At 38.5% G+C, this 20,921-nt stretch overlaps 2 protein-coding genes across 15 annotated transcripts in view; one reads left to right on the forward strand and one right to left on the reverse strand.

The window, feature by feature from the left end:
- Positions 1-111: 111 nt before the first annotated feature.
- Positions 112-6,998, forward strand: LOC119779664 (lanosterol 14-alpha demethylase). Its single transcript, XM_038279416.1, has 10 exons — positions 112-401; positions 494-592; positions 1,626-1,802; positions 1,888-2,014; positions 3,369-3,543; positions 3,663-3,782; positions 3,877-4,072; positions 5,200-5,295; positions 5,380-5,548; positions 5,802-6,998. The coding sequence occupies exons 1-10, from the start codon at positions 240-242 to the stop codon at positions 5,978-5,980; spliced, it is 1,500 nt and encodes a 499-aa protein (XP_038135344.1). The 5' UTR covers positions 112-239; the 3' UTR covers positions 5,981-6,998.
- A 2,305-nt stretch (positions 6,999-9,303) lies between these two features.
- akap9 (A kinase (PRKA) anchor protein 9) overlaps positions 9,304-20,921 on the reverse strand; it is an 86,729-nt gene continuing 75,111 nt past the window's right edge. For 13 of the 14 annotated variants that reach the window (XM_038279365.1, XM_038279359.1, XM_038279366.1 and 10 more), the window contains 18 exons: positions 20,747-20,801; positions 20,416-20,537; positions 20,141-20,329; positions 17,127-17,297; positions 16,844-16,949; positions 15,863-16,055; positions 14,803-14,953; positions 14,376-14,720; positions 13,510-13,782; positions 13,204-13,424; positions 12,676-12,781; positions 12,352-12,546; positions 12,081-12,272; positions 11,732-11,964; positions 11,558-11,640; positions 11,325-11,463; positions 10,995-11,125; positions 9,304-9,873 (listed from right to left, as the gene is read on the reverse strand). In XM_038279365.1, the coding sequence (XP_038135293.1) occupies positions 9,830-9,873; positions 10,995-11,125; positions 11,325-11,463; positions 11,558-11,640; positions 11,732-11,964; positions 12,081-12,272; positions 12,352-12,546; positions 12,676-12,781; positions 13,204-13,424; positions 13,510-13,782; positions 14,376-14,720; positions 14,803-14,953; positions 15,863-16,055; positions 16,844-16,949; positions 17,127-17,297; positions 20,141-20,329; positions 20,416-20,537; positions 20,747-20,801 (2,949 nt within the window). In that variant the 3' untranslated portion in view covers positions 9,304-9,829. The remainder of the gene's footprint in view (positions 9,874-10,994; positions 11,126-11,324; positions 11,464-11,557; positions 11,641-11,731; positions 11,965-12,080; positions 12,273-12,351; positions 12,547-12,675; positions 12,782-13,203; positions 13,425-13,509; positions 13,783-14,375; positions 14,721-14,802; positions 14,954-15,862; positions 16,056-16,843; positions 16,950-17,126; positions 17,298-20,140; positions 20,330-20,415; positions 20,538-20,746; positions 20,802-20,921) is intronic. The other variant, XM_038279358.1, reaches the window with a different exon arrangement.

The raw sequence follows: 20,921 nt of genomic DNA on the forward strand, positions 1-20,921 counted from the left end.
GGTATCACCAACCAATCAAAACTACAGTTGTTTGACTGACACGTGTTCAGCAGCCAATCAGATTCCAGAAACAGTCAGGCGGGGGCGGAACTGGAAGTGACAGGTAGAAACGCTCCATACTCAGAGGAGTATCAGATCTGCTGCCCGGTGATAAGACTCAGCAGGTAGCTGAGCTGTCAGAGCGAGAAGAAACCTTTTTTTCCCCCGGGAGGATTCGGTTGTCGTTGAGGTCCTTGAACATGTCGATGTACTTCTACCAGATTAGCACCAAGCTGCTCGGTGACACTGTGGGTAAAATGAACGAGAACTTGACCTCCCTGGTTCTGGCAGCTTCGGTTTTTACGCTCACTGTGGGTTATGTCTCCAAACGGCTGTTCAAGGAGTCTGCAGATAAAGATGCGGTAACTTACCTCTGTCATCTTAACTGTTTAATTCAATAAGTTAAAAGAAATCCTTTTTAATTTTAACACTTGTTTATATTTTCTTGTAACAGAAATATCCGCCCTACATTCCCTCTAGCATCCCTTTCCTTGGACATGCTATTGCTTTTGGAAAAAGCCCGATTGAATTTCTAGAAAATGCTTATGAAAAAGTAAGTATTTAATTATCCAGCATCTTTAAAAAATGTCCTTGCTAAAAAAAAAATCAGTCTTCTATAAAGAGACTAAACAGGTTTAAATATTTAAAGGATAAACTTTAATTATAAACATGTTATATATATATATTGTGATATATATATATATATATATATATATATATATACTTTTAAACTTATTTTTTTGTTTTTAAGTTACACATAAACCTGAAGCAACACATGTATTATGCAAGGCACAAAATGCTAACTTTTCCCTTTACCAACAACATCTGAGAAATGTGGCTTGCATTTTCATTTACATTGGATTTAGGTCTGGACTTTGACTAGGCCATTTACACACACTATAGTTCTCCCTGTCTACCTGGTCAGCAGGATGTGTGCTGTTAGTTTTCAGGTGGAAAGGAGGCTTATTCAGGCACTTGGTTGACCTGGACTGCAGAGTAAAGAGACTAAAAACAAATATCACACATTCCAGATTATTTTTCAGCAAAAAAAAAAAAAAAATTAGAAAAACATTCATAACTTTTATTCAAAATGATCTGGGTCGGTCAGTCACATAAAATCTCAGTAAAATCTGTGAAAAGTGTAACTATAGACAAAATTAGGAAAAGTTTAAGGAGTAGCAATTCAGTTTCACCTGAAATCAGGAGATTTCTACAATGATGCTTGAAAAAAGCATGTGAATAAATAATGTTCTCATGCTCATAAAGAGGCCCTTTAATGTAGATATATTTTTATAGCAAAGGAATATAAGTAGAAATAGTAGTATTTCTGAAGCTTAGAGCTCTATCACTAATCCAGCATCAGTCAGTACATTTAAAGCAAGCATATGATAGATCCAAATCATGCAGAACAATTAGGCATAAGTATTATAATTTGTCCTTTGATGGTATTATGACTCAAAAGAAACAGACTTAGCTTCAACCAAACTGACTTTCACTTCTGTTGACTTTCACATTCTAGAATCTTTGAAAAAACTAAAAAGTTTGCTGAGTGTTGCTTAATCTCCCCCCCTGCCTGTCGCCTGCAGTACGGTCCAGTGTTCAGTTTCACCATGGTGGGGAAAACCTTCACCTACTTGTTGGGCAGTGAAGCAGCCATGCTTATGTTCAACAGTAAGAATGAAGACCTGAATGCAGAAGACGTCTACTCCAAACTGACAACCCCAGTGTTTGGAAAAGGAGTAGCATACGATGTCCCAAACCCTGTGAGTTCTCCTGAGTTTACTTAGAAGTGTTCATGTAAACGGAGCCTAGATTAGGACATATAACCGCTACTTTGTTCTGTTGCAGCTTTTTCTGGAGCAGAAAAAAATGCTGAAAACTGGACTGAACATTGCTCGTTTTAAGGAGCACGTCAGGCTAATTGAGACAGAAACCATTGAGTATTTCAAGAGATGGGGGGACAGTGGAGAGAGAAGTAAGCTGGATTACTTTTTAAATTAGATTATACAGCTTTGTACAAGTGCAAAAATAATTTTCTATTATTTATGTATGTGCTTGTTAAATCCTAATAATACCTGCCTGTTACGTGTTATGACTAAAGTTTTCCCAAGCAGTTTATCTAATTTGGACAGGTCTATCAGGATAAAAAGTGATCATCTTCCTTATGTACATAACAAAGATTTTTGAATTGAATGCAAGCATAGAGAGAGTGGATAACTCTTCTTTAACTGTTATTACTGTTATTCTGGGCCGACTTTCTGTAGAGGTGGTAAGCTCTTCCATTTGTAACCTAAGCCATTTTATTAGGTCTGAGTAAGATTACAATTTCTGTAAAAACTGTTGTCATGCCTCATAGTTATTTAATATATACAGTGGGGACAAAAAGTATTTAGTCAGCCACTGATTGTGTAAATTCCCCTACTTAGAATAATGAGAGAGGTCTGTAATATTCATGATGTATACACTTTAACTATGAGAGACAAAATGAGGAAAAAAAAAATCTTATTGTAGCCGACTTGGCCGATTATTTAAAGTGTTTAAACTGATCTCTTCTCAGGAATGAATCGTGGAGAGAAAACCTTAAAATATAAACAGAAAGCTTTCCATTACACAAGCTACAAACCTGCAGTCAGAGCTCTTTTGAATATTGGGGGGGAAAAAGAGCCTGGAAATTTTGTTTTTCAGGCCTTTAATCCTTATTAGAAAAATATAAATGATGAAATCTTTTTTTTTTTTTTTTTTTTTACAAGATACAGTGTATTGATATTGATTTATATCTAAGCATTAAAGCCAAATAAAAAGAAAGTAGGGTGTCATCTGCATATTTTTAAACTTCCTCTATGACAAAATAATTTTCAATAAATAAATAATTGTTTTCAATAAATAAGTTTCAATAAATGATAGATACATGATTAGAAAAATTAAGGATAAAATGGGGCCTAAAACTAAACCTAGGGGCATTCCTTTTTAAACAGTTCAAAAACTGGACTCATAAGTGAGTTATATGATCAAACATTTGATCACAATATTTTTGGCTTGCTCTTCTGAGCGAAACTCGAAGCCAATGAAAACCAATTTGTTCGGGCTCAAGATTTCCTTAAATCATGCTTCAAAGGGCACTAGTCTGTCTCTAATGCCAAGAAAACCATTAAAATCCTTATTATTTAGAATTTACATGTATGCAGTATCAAAATTAACAAGTTAAATTTAATTTGTCCATAGTTAATATTATTCAGACGAGATCTGACAAGTCTAAGTGTGCTAGAAAATATTAACATTTCATTTAAAACTCAACAGCTTCTAACCCTCTGAACTTTTCTATGTATCAGACCTGTTTGACGCTTTGTCGGAGCTGATCATCCTCACAGCCAGCAGCTGCCTCCATGGAAAGGAGATCCGCAGCATGCTGAACGAACAAGTGGCTCAGCTCTACGCCGACTTGGACGGAGGATTTAGCCACGCCGCTTGGCTGCTCCCCACCTGGGTGCCTCTCCCAAGTTTCAGGTTAGGTTTGGGTCAACTTACAGCTCTTTATCTGCTGCTAAAATATTTATACATAAAAAAAAAGGATCCTCAAAAAACATACTGCTTTTTATTGACTGATTTTATTACTTTTATTTTAGGAAACGAGACAAAGCTCACAGAGAGATCAAGAACATCTTTTACAAAGTGATTGAAAAACGTAGGAAATCTGGAGAGACAGCAGACGACATCCTGCAGACTTTAATCGATGCCACTTACAAGTAAGTCACCATCCTACATGAAGGTAATTCATCTGAAAACAAAACGGACAAAGAAGTAAAACGGAATAGATTTTAAATAACTCTGTTTCTGCAGAGATGGTCGGCCACTGACTGACGATGAAATCGCAGGAATGTTGATAGGCCTACTCCTGGCGGGTCAGCACACCTCATCTACAACCAGCGCCTGGATGGGATTCTTCCTGGCCCGGGACAAAACTCTACAGGATCGCTGCTATGCGGAGCAAAAGCGTGTTTGTGGGGAAAACCTGCCGCCACTCGACTTTGATCAGGTCAGAGGAAGTCCCTTGAACAGATTAATTAATGAAAGATTCACCTGAGCATTTAATATTCATTCTCAACTGATTTTTGATTATATTTTTTCTGTTATTAAGAGAAAATACCTATTTTTAATCATGAATTAGGTGTGTTAAACCAAATTTTTTTTCTTTGTTAAGGCTAACAAAGTAGTTCATAAGCAGTGCCAGGTGGTCAGCAGCTGTGCAGGAATGTTTTTGTACATCACCTGACACAATCAGCTGATAAATGTTGGCATACTTTCTCCCTCCCTCTTTGGGGAATGATGATGCTACATCTGCAATAAACTGTGCATTTAAGAAAATATTATTCAATACCGTCATTTCAGGACTATACAGCCCACCTCAATATAAGCCGCGCCCGCTAAAAAAAACAACAAAACACTGGAAACGTACATATGTAAGCCGCACCGGGCTATAAGCTGCTGATATCTACTGAACTGTCTCCCACCAAACCAGTAGGGGGAGCTCTACATGTAACCCTTGGAATAGGGACGAAGAAGAATGCTAGCTCCAGTTAGCATGTTAGCTTGCAGCAGTAAGAGCTTCTACTGAAAGATGAGGCTTTGTTGGCTCTTTATTTCAGTCTCTTCACTGGTTCGGCAGCTTTAATGAGACAATTAAATGTCAAAATGTGTGAATTTGGGACATTTGTTATCCATTATGCCTGCTGTTAGCATGTTCTTGTGCTAAATTAGATTTAGCCCCTTATTCTTTCATTTCCAACTTTGACCCTCCCCTCAAAATCAACAAAAAAGTTGTACCTTCATATAAGCTGCATGGTTCAAAGCTTGGGGAAAAATAGTGGCTTGTAGTCCAGAATATATGGTAGTTAAAATAGTTTACATTTATTATTAACAAGTGTTAAATCTCCAAATAGAGCTACATTCAATAATCAAAAATGGGTAATTTTGTGGCTCTGCTGGCTCCCCCTGTTTGGTGGCCCTATGAAATGATAGCCAGTTATTAGGATTACAGAACAATTACTCCTAACGTAGGGCCAGGTTGGTTTAAATATCTTTTGTTTCCAAATAATTATTTTTTTGTATTTACTCAGGTTGTTTTGACCATGAAGTAAATGTTCTTCGTTGCTTTGTTTTCAGCTGAAGGATTTGAACTTGTTGGAGCGTTGTCTGAAGGAGACCCTGAGGCTCCGGCCACCTATAATGACAATGATGAGGATGGCTCGCACACCTCAGGTACATTTTGGATTCTGAATTGTTTTCTGGAAGTTTTCATAAAGAAGGTTTAGAGCTAAAACTAGTGTGAACGTTTCCCCTCAGACTGCTGCAGGATACACCATTCCTGTCGGCCACCAGGTCTGCGTCTCCCCAACAGTCAACCATCGTCTGAAAGACGCCTGGGTGGAGAGGATGGAGTTCAACCCTGAGCGTTACCTCAACGACAACGCCGCCGGAGGGGAGAAGTTTGCTTACATACCATTTGGTGCTGGTAAGAGAAACCACCATCATGACTTTGAAACCAATCATTTGATAATTTTGTTAAAGATGAGGTGCACACCTGGAAGGCTACAGTGTGTATTATTGTTTACAGTTTTATTAGTGTAAGATGTTCCTTTACAGCTCTTTGCATGAGTTTAGGATATAGTACTGAGCATTTATGCTGTCTTCTTCCCTTTGAGAGGAAAAATCTTTATTTAACTTAAAATTCAAAGTTGAATAATTTTTTCCTGTAATACCTACAGGGCGCCATCGCTGCATTGGGGAGAACTTCGCCTACGTCCAGATCAAGACCATCTGGTCCACGTTGCTGCGCATGTACGAGTTCGACCTGGTGGACGGATATTTCCCCACCATCAACTACACAACGATGATTCACACCCCGCATAACCCTGTCATCAGATATAAGAGGAGGAAGCAGTGAGAGATGCAGGGCAGATGAGAGAATCAAAGACTTTTATGTTGTTCTTTTGTTTTTAATCAAAGCTCTGACATCCTGGGACTTGAATTCAAGAAAATATAGGTGAATGCACTCTGAATGCTTTCAGTGTGACCCGTATTTTGTCTGAAGACTGTTTCCAACCCAGAATCTCAGCAGAAAGCATCCGAAGCCCCAGCTTTAACACTGAAGCGAGCCTTCATGAAAGGAAATCAATGTGCCTTATAATAGGAAAACAACTCCTTAATTTTAATCAGGATAGTCTGAGTATAAAGGTTTTCCTTAACAGTTTTTCTGCAATCACTTCGCTTTTTAAATCTGAAAAATAAGTTTTTCTCTGCTGACAATAAAAAAACATGGGTCAGATTGCACATTTAACACCTAATTAATCCCATGTAGAAATTATTCACATCTAATAATCTTTTAGAAGGATCACAATCAATCTGAGCGTAAAGTCATGCATGCATAAGGAAAATTGTCTTGCTGAGATAATGACTTAAAGCCTCTTGGCAGGGACAGACGAGTCCCTGCCAAAAGAACTCTGTTTTTTTTCCACTCCACACTCACTGGCCTAATATGTGAAAAGCCTCAAAATAAATTGATTAAATTGTAGTTGTGTAATTTACTCTAAGGATTTCCAGCAGTGAGTCTGCAATGTTGCAGACTCACTGTCTGTGGACGGAAGTTAAGCTTGTATAATTTCCACATTTCCAGTTTTTAAGTGTGGCTCTGACTGAAGATATGCTTTATAAAAGTTATTTCCTCTGATTGAAAAATACTTACTTTTTTATATTTTGAAGATTAGCAAAGAGAAAAAATGGAAGCAGTCAATTTCAAAGTTTTTGTTTAACTCAGTGAAACAGTGGAATTTGTATATTATAAGAACTGGGAGAGAATCATGTCATACAACACAGGGGATGGAGAAGTGATGGTTTGCCAAGTTAATGTATTTCAATCTGATGTATTCAAAATTTTGATAAAAATAAAGTGGATTTTTTCCCCCACCACTAGGTAGATTTTCAAATTAAAAGTTGGATTAAACAAGATTGTATCCAATCAGACAACTAATTTCCTAACAATTGAATTATTTTCCATTCATTCCCACTCACTGGCAAAAATAATTGTATTTATAAGAACTCTTATTTCCTAATCTACTGTCCCTTCATCTTATTAATTAATACATTAAATTCCGTCCTACTTTTCCATCATTCCTTTTGTTTTTATTCATATACCGATATAAAAAACAATGACAGGACTGAAAACCTTTAAATTTGTAAATACCATGCCCTGCCAAAACCTCTCCATTTTCTTTTACCATATTGTCACATCCAAACCATAAACTTTTATGTATTAAGATTTTTTTTTAATAGACCAGCAAAAGGTAACATATAATTGGTAAATGTGGAAAAAATAAAGTAAATGAAAATAATCTAATAATATGTACTAATACTGTTTATCCTTTGACACCGACATAAAATCCAGAGCAATACATCACTTTTTCCGTGTTATAACTTTTTTTTAGTCTAACACATAACATCACAATAAAACACATTTAAGTTTGTGGATTTACCTGCTTAAATGAGAAAATCAGCTGTTTTCACAATTAAAGACTGGTTCTCATTCAGCACTTATAGCCAACTTTAAATGAACTACCTTCAACTTTACATTCCCTCATCACTGGTATACATGTTGTCTTAAATAATGGTTTTAAGGTTTAAAACCAAACTTTTAGTTTCCAATAGTGCTTTTCTTCTATCCAACTGTATTAATTTATTCCAAACATTCATTTCTCTTAATTTCATAGCGTTCCTCTTGGCTGGGCTGCTTCAACTACATTAAGTAAATGCTATATTTTTTTGTCCAGTCAGATTTCAGCCTCTGTGTGTTGCTATATCAATCAAATCTGCCCAGGGCTTTCAGAATCAGTATTAGTTATCAATATTAGTGAGGAACATTTTCTGCAACCAATCAGATTTCAGATTTGCCCAACAGGACCAGCTAGAGGGCCTACCTGAACGTAAGCATTTCCTGTCCTCTGATTGGTCAGTCAAAAATGTGTACAGCCAAGTTAAGCTAGTCAGAATCAGCATTTTAGATTCCATTTTGTTAAAAGTTTTTCTGGCCTCAATGATGATACTAAACGGAGATACTAAGACTTCCTGCACAAAGACAGAAGTGCAATATATCTTATTTTCTTGGTTTATGCTCTATTTTATGTAGAAATTAGATGCATATTAAGTCTGAACAATGTTCAGCTGTGGCAGAGCTTTGGTTATAGAGAAGAGGTTTGCCTTTTTCTTAACTGGGCTTTTTGCTTAATTGATCTTTGGATTCACCCTCACACTAAACTTCCTCTGGGTTATACCTGCGGTTGTTACATTTCTTATTTGAATACTGTTGGCGGTTTCATTTTTTAAAATGTGAAAGTGGTGATATTAACCCATTGAAACTCATCATTGCAAATAAGCAACAAACCCTTTGTTGCCAGTTATTAACATCCAGCTAACAGGAACCCTTGGAAATCTCTTGTTTCTGTTACAACTGATCCCCAACAGTTTATGTTGTTATATATAAACACACATATAAATAAATTTCGGATGTCAAGGGGTTAAGAAGTAAAAGTTGAAGGGTGCCCACTGAAGGCATAGGTACTAGATGCACCGCCCGCCACTGGTTTCTATGGTGGGAATATTTGAACTTGTATACTATTTCAACTTAACTTATATTTAGTTGATTTTTTGAGAAACTAATGTTTTTAGAAAAGGACTACCGGTACCTTTAATCTTTAATCTATTTAGGAAAAAGAGCAATCCAAACTAAACTGTTCCCGTTTGAAAACATAATGGTTTAGTCATATTACAGCAAAATCTGAAGAATTATTAATCACTTCACAGGAACCTGTCTGACAGGATGAAGTAGGCTAAATGGTTCCAGAAAGAAACATTTTTTGAGTTTAAGGGAACTATACGCTTTCTCTTAGGGCAGGCTGGTGTGGAAAGATTTTCACTTCATAAAATCCTCATCGTCATCATGTGAAAATAGTATTTCTCTTGTATTTCCTTAGGCTGTCTTTTATATTTGAATGACTTGAATATTCTGAAACATCTAATTGCAAAATAAAAGCAAAACAGACATCTTACAGCTGGATGCAGTAAATGCTGCAAGTATCATGTTGAGCCTTGAACTTCACCTTAGAAACATTTAAGTTTCTACATAAAAAGGTCTTTAGCACACTGATAATTTTAATTGTCTTAAAATTTAGCAGAACACATCATTATAAGAGAAACAAAACAATGCAAACAGCTTTGATATAATGTAGTCCTCTTTATTTCAGTTTTAGACAAAATACCCCAAAAATTCAAAACTCCTACGCTTTACAAAAATACGTTCTCTACAAATGTCTCCTTTTAGTCTGCCCGGTCTAAACAAAACACAGTGTAGTGAAGAACATCCAGTAGCAGCCTCCTTAACAAAAAAAAAAAAAAAAAAAACTCCCCCTCACCCGTCAAACATTCTCAACACAACTGTCCACCCACGCAACAACAAACATAAATTAATCACAAAACGTCTTTAAATTAGCATCAGACAAATATACACGATTGAAGATCATTCACAACAAAGAGGCAGATTAAATTACAAACATCGCTGTGTTTCAAGTGCCGGCGACACAAAGCCTGGATACAACACGTCGTACGCCAATAGAAAAATGAGTTTTGGTCCACGTGGAGAGAGACAATCCACAGCGGGATGATTTAAAAAAAAAAAGAAACAGCATAGCGCTCTGCACAAGAAAAGGCAACTGAGTTTCTTCAAGCCAAAGTCGTGTGTCAGCGTCTATCTTCTTAAGCCAAAGTGCATTTGAGTGTATGAAGAAGCACCTGAGGGAGGCAACAGACACAGAAAATAGGTTCAGGAAACGGAAAGACAAGATTTATCTGCTCAGAAGTTTTAAAGGCACTCAAAGGTACGAACTCGTTATTCAGGTCTTTTATTGGTTTATTAGAAATTTGCTAAGGTGGCATAAATAACCACCCTACGGCTTAAATTGTTTAAAAAAAAAAAAAAACACGAGTGCACAGTATGTCATTTTTATAAATTTGTTGTGAGATTTGTGCATTCACAGGCTCCCTAAAATACAATTTTACCAGAAGCAAACTGATGCATTAACCTATATATATATATATATATATATATATATATATATATATATATATATATATATATATATATATATATATATATATATATATATATATATATATATATATATATATGCAGGGACATATATGACAAACATAACTATGTCATTCTGTAAAAATTCAAAAAATATCCACTGGACTTGGTTTCCAGGATTTGAAGACATTTCGCCACCTCTCTGAGGAGTCCAGTGGATATTTTTTTCATTTTTACAGAATGACTAGGACCTGGATGACTGAGAATCTTCATCAGCGAACACAACTATGCCAGTTTTAGCTGGAATACCCCTCTATTTCTTTTAGAAAAATGAGCAAAAGGACTTGATTTTTTTTGCCTTTGTAGATTTGAAATGATTCTCACGACCTGATTCAGTAAGAGCTTGATTCATCAGTTAACTTCACCAGTTGTGAAACACCTGATGGGAAGTCAGACATGGGAAAACTAAAACTGGTCAAGTAAGATTAAAAAAAAAAGAGTAGGGGGCTCTCCGCATGAATAGTTATTCATTACTACCAAGTAATGAATAATTACTACCATTACTTGGTAGTAATTATCAAATTACTACCAAGAGGAGCCAAATATAATAAATACAAACATTTTCACACAGTTCTTTTAAACGAATTAAAGCAGTTTTCCTTTTAGTAGTCTACTCCAGAAAAGAAGAAAAAAAAAAAGCTGTAATACAATGAAACCTTCAAAAACCTCAACTTTTTATGATACCAAAGATCTTCAGTGCATAGTGATTCAAATGTTTACCATGTTTCCTTTAAATAAAGTTGATGTTACTGGAGCGGTGTATTACCTGATGTCACACTGCCCAGCCTCCTCTGCAGAGCCTCCAGCCTGGAGATGTAGTCGGTAAGTGCTCGGTCTGGGTCATAGCTCTGCAGGTGTGAACAGGTGAGAGCTCCGTGGTCTGCTGCCATGTGAAACCTGCACAAAAAAAAAGAGGAACCCATGATTAACCACATTATTTCACATTTAAATGCTAAAATGTAGGTCCAAAACTGATTACTGTGTCCTTTTTTCATCTTATTTGAATATCTATGAAGGCAGTAAAACTGTAGTGAAGAAATAAGGGGGTTAAAAGCTGTATTTAATGTGAATAATTTGTATTTACTTGATGTCATACCTGTGCTGAGAGCCAGAGAAGCCTGATCGTGGAGATTCTCTCCCACTTCTTCCTCTGCTGCTGGAGACTCCTCCTCCTCGCTCTCTGTACGTGTCCAGACCACCCGGCTGGAGATATGGCGAGTCTCTCACGTCTGACCCTGTAAGAGATTAAAGACACATTTTCTTTTTCTCCTAAAATGACATGAAAGGAAAACCAAATCCACATGATTTTATTTGTTTTTATTAATCCACCTGTTCCGTTCTTGTTGATGCTGCAGGAAACCGTGGAGCTCACCCCGGTGGCTTTGTGCCATCGCTTCACAAGGAAACGCATTCTACATGTCAATCAAAAAAAAAAAAAAAACATACAGTAAATACTTTCTCCTTCTTTAAAAGTTTGTAACCATAAGGCTCCAATCAGCCCACCTGGAGAGTGCGATGGATACTCGTACGGCTGAGCGGAAGCGAGTTAATCCCCGGCGGCGCTGGCTGTAGGACTCTAGGCTGGAAAGAGACGGCTGGCCACCCATCCTGGACAGCAGCGACAGAGTGGCTTCCTCACACTCCTGGAACCCGCCGAGCAGTAACAGTAGATACTTCTTCTGGTAGATCAATGCCTTCCTAAAACTTTCTGACCTCAGGTACTTCCCGTACATTCTCTAAGGAAGTCAGGAGCAGAGAAGAAGAGTCACAAACCTGACCATAAGCTTTTATTAAAAAACACCTGATCTTCTAGATAAAAGCTGCGACAGCAAAGCCGCTTTGTTTCCTTCACCTTTAGTGCAGAGTTATCAGACTCAGGCCCGGATATCTCTCGCAGAGTGTCCGACCTGATTTCTCCCCTGAGACGGGCCACCTGGGACTGAGAAAGATGTAAAGCTTTCTCCAGACGGAGCTTCTCTCGAGTCCAAGCTTCCCTCTCCTGAGAGAGAAGCGTCTCTGCCTTTGACACACCTCTCCTGCTGGGCTGTAGAGGGATTTAGGAATGTACAATTGAATTCACTTTGGTCAAATTCCTTTTTTTTCTTCTGTAGCAATGCACCTACATTGTCTGCAGATCCCACTCCAGCCTGCCGATAGCGGCGCAGCTCCTCCTCCAAGCGCAGCGTGTGGTTCCTCAGCTCGTTCTTCTCCTCTGTCAGACGGCTCACGAACCCAGTCAGCTCGGCGTTCTGCCTCAGCAGCCGCTCTGTCAGGTTGTTGGAGGAGCTGGACGAGCCTCCTGCCAGCAGGGAAACACTCTGAGGGAGACAGATGATGAGCTGTCACAACCGAGAACTGCAGATGCTGTTTGGAAAACACCACCAGCTGACAACAGGCTCCATCCTCTCATACAGCCTTCTCAGACAAGATAAGAGGAAAAAAGTTACCTCTGGGATGGAGGGTAAACCTGGGGATTGCTGCAGTATGCTGATGACCTCATCAACATTGGACTGAACCCATGAAAGCTCCTCGCTGTCGAACTCCACAATCGACCTGTAAAAGTAATCCGAACTAATAAATCAATATTTTAGGTAAAAAGCTTTATCTAATTATCTAACTTTTTATACTGAAATCTCTTTTCCCATGTTATACTGTCTTAAACTTTGAAAAAATAAGGCATTAATCACTGATTTTTGAGTCCATGGATCAAAAGCTTGAACAACTATTAAATAAATATTATTATTCTTTGCTTGTATCCTGTCAATGAAATACAAAATACCATATTTTCGTGATTGTGAGAAGAAAACAAACTGTACACATTACATGACAAAATTTAGGTTAGCTTTAGATTTAGACCAGTAACTGGTCATAATTGATTTAAGTAAACTTTAGCATCTGTTCAAAATCTTTAAATTAAAATCTATATGAAAATATATTTTAAAAAAACATTCCATTCTGGGGGCTGTATGGATTACCTGCCCGTAGCTTTGCTGGCCATGCTGCGGATCTTTGAGGAAACAAGATGGAGTTTCCCTACAATCCTGTCGACTGTGCGCCACGGCCCATGGTGCGGTCCGTCTGGGAGGTCTACAGCACGACCCTCCATATGAGGGGATGAGGTGCTGCTCGCTGACTGGCCGCTTCCACTCTTCTGCTGGAGAACCCAGTCTTTGATTCTATCGCTGGGCTCGCTCTGCTGTTGGGAAAAAACAAAGAAAGTATTTAATCCAACTGGTAGCTTTGATCAGAGATCAACTACTAAATTAAACACTGCTGCTCACACTCTGAGGCTCATTCTCCTTCCTTGTTCCTAACTGGTTCTGCCTCTCCTCCAGTCGCTTCTTCTCCTTCTCCAGACTCTTGCTCTTCTCCAGCGCTCTGTCCAGCTGCTGTTGGACCTCCGACATTCGTACCGTCAGCTGCTCCAGCTGGCCTTTAGCCTCCTGGAGTTTATCCTGGTCTCGTTTGGACCTCTGATTTGCCAGAGTAAGCTCCTCTTCTTTTCGCACCACTTCCAGCTGCTGGACCTCCACCTGACTGAGGAGATTAACCACCTGGAGATGGGAGTAAAATAAAGAAGAAACAAGATATCCATCACCTCCATCAGCAAGATCTAAATCTGTTAACTTTATTCAACACTTTGTTTCTGCCTTTAAAGGAGCAGAGGCCATTTCCTGTCAGCATACTGTCAAAAAAGACGCTATTTCAGTTGAAAATTATAAATAAGCCAAAAGCAGTTCACGTTGGGAAAGATAGGAAAAAATAAATAAATACTATTTTAATTGTTTCAACTAAACTTAGATGTAATTGCATTGAAGAGAAATAATAAATAACACTTTTTCCTTTTTAACAACTTAACATCATTGTCAACTTTTATGCCAAAAAAAAACACTGACATAAAAGTAATTATAACAGAGTCAATAAATAATCTAAAAATTTGTTAAAACAGCAACAATGACACTTTTTGTCTTGATTTGACATTAAGATTAGAAAAAACAAGTAGGTTTTAACTGAATTGGATTAAAATGGTTTCTGTGTAAATTGAATTAGACCTCAGATGCTTGATATTCTCTTTAATGTAAGCTTCCCCTGTAGAAAAAAACTGACCAGAGTTCCTGTCAAGTATAGAAAACAACCTAAATCTCACCTGTGTGTGTTTGTCATCCAGCTCCCTCTGCAGTCTTTCAAGCAGACTTCCCTCCCTCTCAGGCTCCCCCCTGTCCTCATGGGCGCCCACTTCACTGGAGCGACCGCCATCTGAGGAGATGCTGGTGCGCAGCTCCCTCTCTCTCCCCAAGGCAGAACTCATCTCCAGGGCTTTCGCTCTCTCGGTCTCCAGCTGGACCTCCAGTTCCTGCAGGCGTCTCCTAAGGCTGAGGTGATCCTCCTCCACTTGCTGGGAGAGCTGAGAGGAGGCCTGGCGCTCCTGCTCCAGGGTCTGAGTCAGCTGGTCTACATGAGCCTTCTGCTCGTCTAGAGCCAGCTGCAGGTCCTGAAGGACGACATCAAAACTTTCCCTCAAAGGAATGTTTAACGATAAAAGATCAGATGCTAAGGATGCTCGTCTGTTTTACCTCTAGTTCCTCTCGTTTGCTCTCCTCATCTCTTCCAGATCGACACCTCTCTTTCTCCACTGCCCACTGAAGATCTCTGCTTCTCCTCTTCTCCTCCATCAACTCATCATTCAAGGCGTCTACCTCTGCAGCTCTCTGGGACACCTCCGCCCTGCCGACACATCAGTGCAAACTAAATGATGAAAATCCCTCTGGCTTCAGATTTTATTCACTTCTACTTACAAGCAAAAGACTCTGTGCACCTTCTGTTTCTACACATAAACACCCAGATTACGGCTCACTACGCTTCAGGACAGCCGACTCAGTTATGACTCAACTGAAAGCTGGACTCAATAAAGCTGATCAATAATCGCGATTCATAAAACAATTTAGCAGATTTTTTTTCTTAGATCATTCTTTAACAAGTTTTGTTTCTATATCGCCAACCAAAACAAAAGATATATTTCAATTTTTACACTAAGTTCTTCTTTATCTAGGAATAATGTTTAAAAAGCAGTTTAAGCCTGCACTTTTTACAGGTTTATTGTTGTGATCTGTGTAAAGGTCACTCCAGAACCAAAAGCGGAGGACTTTGCCCTGGTGTAAATCCTCAGTCTTCCAGAACTTAAGAGCCGTTTAAGAGGAAGAAAAGCGGACCTCTTCTCTTGTTTCATTTTACCATGTTCTTAATGAAAACAAGAAAACTAGTCCATGTGCATTCAGCTTAAACATTAAGGAAGGAACTTTTGCAGTTTTAATGAATAACCAGCGTCATCAGGAAGACACAATCGGTACCTCCGAGGCCAGATTTTTATGGAGTGGCCTGTTTCAACTCTATAGAAAGATCGTCACCAAAGCCCAGTTTCAAAGGACGATTTATCCTCAGGTGAAAGTCGATTCTATTCTAATTCATCATCATCTATGATATTAGAATTTATTCACTTATTGTAAAGTTCTAACTTTTTTATTCTTTACTTAAACTTTTGGATCATTCTAGCCTCTAAGATCAAAGAAGCACATTAAAGGAAACCATCTCAGACATGAAAACATCTGAAACAGTCACTTCTGCCTCACGTCCTACCTTAGTGTGTCCAGTTCTTGCAGGTGTTTGTGTTGGGCCTTTCGTGTCGTCTCCAGCTCCAGTTTTGTCTGAGAAAGTTCAGCTTTCACCTCCTCTGAGATCAGCCTGTCTGCTTCTGCTGCTCCATCAGCTGCTGCTCCCCTCTGCTCCTTTGTGTTTTGATCAGCAGCAGAAGACAGGCCGGGCTTTGCACCTAAACAATAAAAAAAAAAGACTTCATCATAAGTAATTTATGGATACAAATAATAGAGATGCAAAAGCTTGTAAATGTCAGGTTTCTGTGAATTAAAAACAGCACCTACAGATTATTTCCACCATTAATCACGCATATTTTGAACAACTCATCTCAAAGCCGATCTAATGGAAAATGTGAAAAAGCTGGAATAATCTTATTGAATAAACGAGTACAGCTTCAACTTAACACTTAAGTTACCTAAATAAAAAGAGTCTCTCTGATAAATGTATCATCAAAATAACCTTACAGAAACATCCAAAGAGTTAGATGTACGCAATGTCACAGTAAAGATGGTCAAAGCAGAACATATGGGACAGGGAAAAAGCTGGACATTTGTCCAAAATTTATGGGGGCACAGAAACAGGCAAGGGGCCGACGTTAGTGCAGGTCCAGCTGCAGGAACTTCACATATCACAAAAAAACTTGCCACTCAATAAAAAAAAAAGGTAATTTATTTCTGACCCTAATCTCAGAATTCTGGTTTTATTCACAGAATTATAGCTACCTTTAATATTCCTACTTTATCCAAGTAATAATCCTGAACTCTGGTATAAAAGTTTTTGGGGATTTGAATTTTAATTCTGAGATTATCACCAGATTTTTCCATCTTCCCATATTTTCTGACTTCTGAAAGGTCTGTTTTCCATTGAATTGAACATTACAAACAGATGGAGATTTAACAGGAGTGTAGAAACTTAAAGTCCAGGGAAGATCAGACATTTATAAATGTTTACAAGCTGGTTTACCTTGATGAAGCATCTCCAGTTGACCTCTAAGCTGCTGAATCTCTGAGATAAGACTTGACCTTTCTGCAGTGTGGAGCGACCCCATGGCCTCCCTGTTGTGGGCGTCCTGCATCAGGGCCACAAAACATCCATCAAGAACCAAATAAAACAGCAACAAGTGAAGCTAAACAGAGCAGAGCATCTCTGATATAAACACATACTTTATATTATTAAAGCCTTTTCTTTACCCTTTCCACAGCATTAAAATAATCTGTATTAAAAAGATGAAGCTGTTGTTTCACACCTGTTCAGCCAGTCTGCGCTCCAGTTGATTGAGGTGAACGATGGCATCACTGGTGTCTAACAGATCCAACTGGCTGTAGAGGGCGCTCTTCAGCACGCTTCTCTCCCTCACAAACACCTGTCTGACAGCATCCAGCAGCTCTGCGCGCCAGTCAGCACCAACAGCTGACGTCTGCGGGACATTAGAGAAACACATGAGACAGACACAAAGACAGAGCTGGATGTTTCTGTTAGCCGATTAATTTTTTTTTTTTTTTTCAGAGATTTTACCAAACATTGTTTTTCTTTCTATTCTTGTCTCAGGTTAGGAATTAAGAGTCTTATTTTTCACTCTTAATCAAATATAAAGCTAATTGATATGATCACAACAAAGGTGGGTTTGTTTGTTCTGGCTTTGAAACACTGATCGAGCTCTACAAGAAGATACATGCCAGCTTGTCCAAACTTTGTGGACCTGGAGAAAACATCCGACAGTCTAAAGCCCTTCTCCAGGGGCCTATCAGCAGTGTTGTGCCTGAACGCGTTCATTGAACGAAAGTTCATGAACTCGTTCATATTTTGGGCGAACGTGAACTGAACGTACTGCATTACTTCCTGAAGAACGTTATTGTGAACTCGTTCATTCTGGTGTCTGTGAACGGCACGCTCTCTCAGTTCAGCTCCGTTCAATAGGTTGCCAGATTTCTATAGAGTCCTCCAGGCGAAACCCCGGCTAAATCACACCGTAAACAGGCCTTAATATGTAGCGGGAAAAACACCCAATCTGGCAACACCAGCTATCAGTGTCGTAGCCCACAGCCGCGTGCGTCATCAAAACAAAATGCAGCATGGAGGCGAACGTGGAGGCGACAAAGCAGCAGTATGATCACTTAAAACAGGTTTATGACCAGGTGGCCGGTGAGGATGATGGCAACAAGTTTGCCCGCCGGCTTTCAGTAAAAAAATCCGCACTTCAGTAACCTTAAATTCCTACCTCAGCCTGGTCCCTCAGTTTGTGTTAGTAAAATGTTCTTGAGCGGAGGTCTTCAACAGGGGATCCGCCCCCTGCAATTTTTCCCCCACTAATTGAAATGTCTTTAAATACTCATTAACATGAAATTAACACACTGTAGTAAACAGATAAATGGAGGCAGAAGATGTCTTTCAGTCATCAATGCACACATTCAGCGACACACAGGAGCTCTTTCAAGCTGGGCACCGTTTCCTTCACAACAACCAGGAATCAGAATCAGAAAAACTTTAATAATCCCAGGGAGAAATTAATTTCTTTACATTACTCCATCTGTAATAGAGTGACTATAGGACACAATTTCATACAATATATATAGTTAGGGGGTCCCCGCTCCATCTCGCCATCAGTTTGGGGGTCCTTGGTCTGGAAAACATAGAAGACCCCTGTTCTTGAGGGTTTTACTATCCATGTAACTTGTTTGTTAAACCTGCCTGGTATAATTTTCCAGGATTCCACTATTCCTTTTTAGTATGTATTGAAATGGAATTTCAAATGGAAAAAATTATTTAAAAAAAAACAAAAAACATTTGCACCTTAAAGACTACTTTCCTATCTTTCTTTTAATAATTCCATTCAAGCAGCACATTTTTGCTGATGTTTTTGAGAATATACTGTAGGGGTGAAAGCTGCAGCTGCTACTAGTGTGAAGTGAATGGACAGCAACAAAGCGTTAAAGCAACAATGGGGAAATGCTGTCCCCTCTATGCTAATGTAAACCCTGGTTGGATAAGGATTCAAAACTGGATATGAAGATGAAATCTGACTCACAGTTTCAGAGTTACAACTGATAAAATAATTGCTGTCTGTGGTTCTACAGTAGGCTATGGTGTAATTGAGCAATATATGAAAAAAAAAAAAGAACTATGAACTAGTTCATTTTTTGGTTTTGAATTATGAACTATGAACTGAACTAGTTCATTTTAAAATGTGTGAACTGAACTTTGAACTAGTTCACGTAGAAAGAGAACTTTCCCAACACTGCCTATCGGGTCTCTGTACAAGCAGAGCAGGAGTCTGGTTAATGACCACAGCTTTCTGTCAGATCTGGACCCTGGCAGCACTGCCCTCTCTCAATGATTCTGCTTAGAAGCTTGTATCATTTTCTCTGTAGTAATTTAGACACATGAAGATGAACCCAGAAAAAGAAGTGTCTCCTGATAAGATCTAAATAAAAATTAGTTAACAAAATCTGAATCTTTTCCTAAATAATTAACATTTTCTCATTTCAATGTTATGTCTTCATGAATATCATGAAGGTCTGATAGCTTTGTAATTTGTTTTCTTTTCTTTTCACCTCTTCTGCACAACTTCGTCAAATAAAACACATTAGCATTAACGCTATAACATAACTCACATAATGTAATCTGGTCTTTTCTTAAACCTTTACATATTATTTCCCTTTGTTTATGATGTCTGAAGAGCACTTCCAATTTATTAAATTAGTTCTCACTTAAAGAACTCAAGTGTTAAATTTGGCATTTAGATCAGTATAATCAGACACCCTAAGCATGATTTAGCTTTACTTTCTTTATTTTTCAAGTATAATTCTAGACTAATATATTTTTGCTCTGTTAAGGACTGATGACCCATTCAGGGTCTACCCCACACCCCACATCTCATGACTCTTCAAGGACAACTGGGTGAAGATACATGGATGGAGGACATATTCTTGTCATTTGTATTGTTCAGAAATTAGTTATTGTTTGTTTTTTATTACCTTTAAGGCTGATTAAATCTAATAAAAATCCAACATAAAACATATCAGAATCAACTGATTTGTTTTAAATAGCTCTTTTAAACAAACACCAAGATTATCAAAACACTATTTTTTTTAAAGGATCAGATATATAGAATTAACTCAATATGTCTGAAAAAGCAGTTGATGCAAAATAAAACATTATTAACCAAAAATAAATAATTTGTCATTATTTCTGACTAATCCTCCTCTTCTACACCTTGCAGCTTCTGACTGGTTTGACCTTTGACAAACTGGCCTCCTGTACCTGTGATTGGCTGTGCGTCTGCATCTGGCTGATGAGGATTTTGAGAGACTGAACCGTGGCCAGCAGGGCGTCTCTCTCCTTCACCCAGCCGTCCACGTTGAACTGGCTGCTTGGCTCTCCCTCAGAGAGGGGGAGCTCAGATAGGGACAGGACCTGCATTCCCTCCTGGTGCACCTCGCGGAGCAACGTCTGCTCAGAAAAAAAAAAAAAAGGAATGTTCCACACACAAAAACAAACTTTATACAGGTATTTATTGGTCACTCATAACTTCTCACCTTTATCCGGTCAGGCAGAGGATCATCAGCTTCTCTCCTTGCACCCTCTGGAGTTGTCCTGAACTCCTGCTGCAAGCTGGGGAGATCTAATCCTGTCCTCTGGCTGTAGTCTGAGCTGCTGTCTGCAAGACAGAAAACAAAAAAACTCAAAATGAAATAATACTTCAACTCAGCCGTATATTTTAAAATATAACATGAGACAAACAGCAAGGTGAGGAAGTGCAGCAGGCCTAAGAGCTGAACCAAAAACTGCTCATGGACTTCATCTGTAAACTTGTGTATCTTAATGTTTAAGGAGATAGTTAAACGGACTGAATGTGGAGTTTCTCACCACTGGTGTAGCCGTCTTTATGTGATGCGGGACGGTCCTGTCTTGATGGAGGGACCTATACGGAACAAGAGAAAATTAAACACAAAACATAAAAATATGAAAATATAATCAAAGATATTTCAGATTAAACTAGTTTTCTGTACAAACCTCCAGTGTTTCAGAACATAAAAAATAC

Source organism: Cyprinodon tularosa, unplaced genomic scaffold (assembly GCF_016077235.1).
Source record: "Cyprinodon tularosa strain WSP-4 unplaced genomic scaffold, ASM1607723v1 ctg15, whole genome shotgun sequence".
NCBI classification, from domain to species: domain Eukaryota; kingdom Metazoa; phylum Chordata; class Actinopteri; order Cyprinodontiformes; family Cyprinodontidae; genus Cyprinodon; species Cyprinodon tularosa.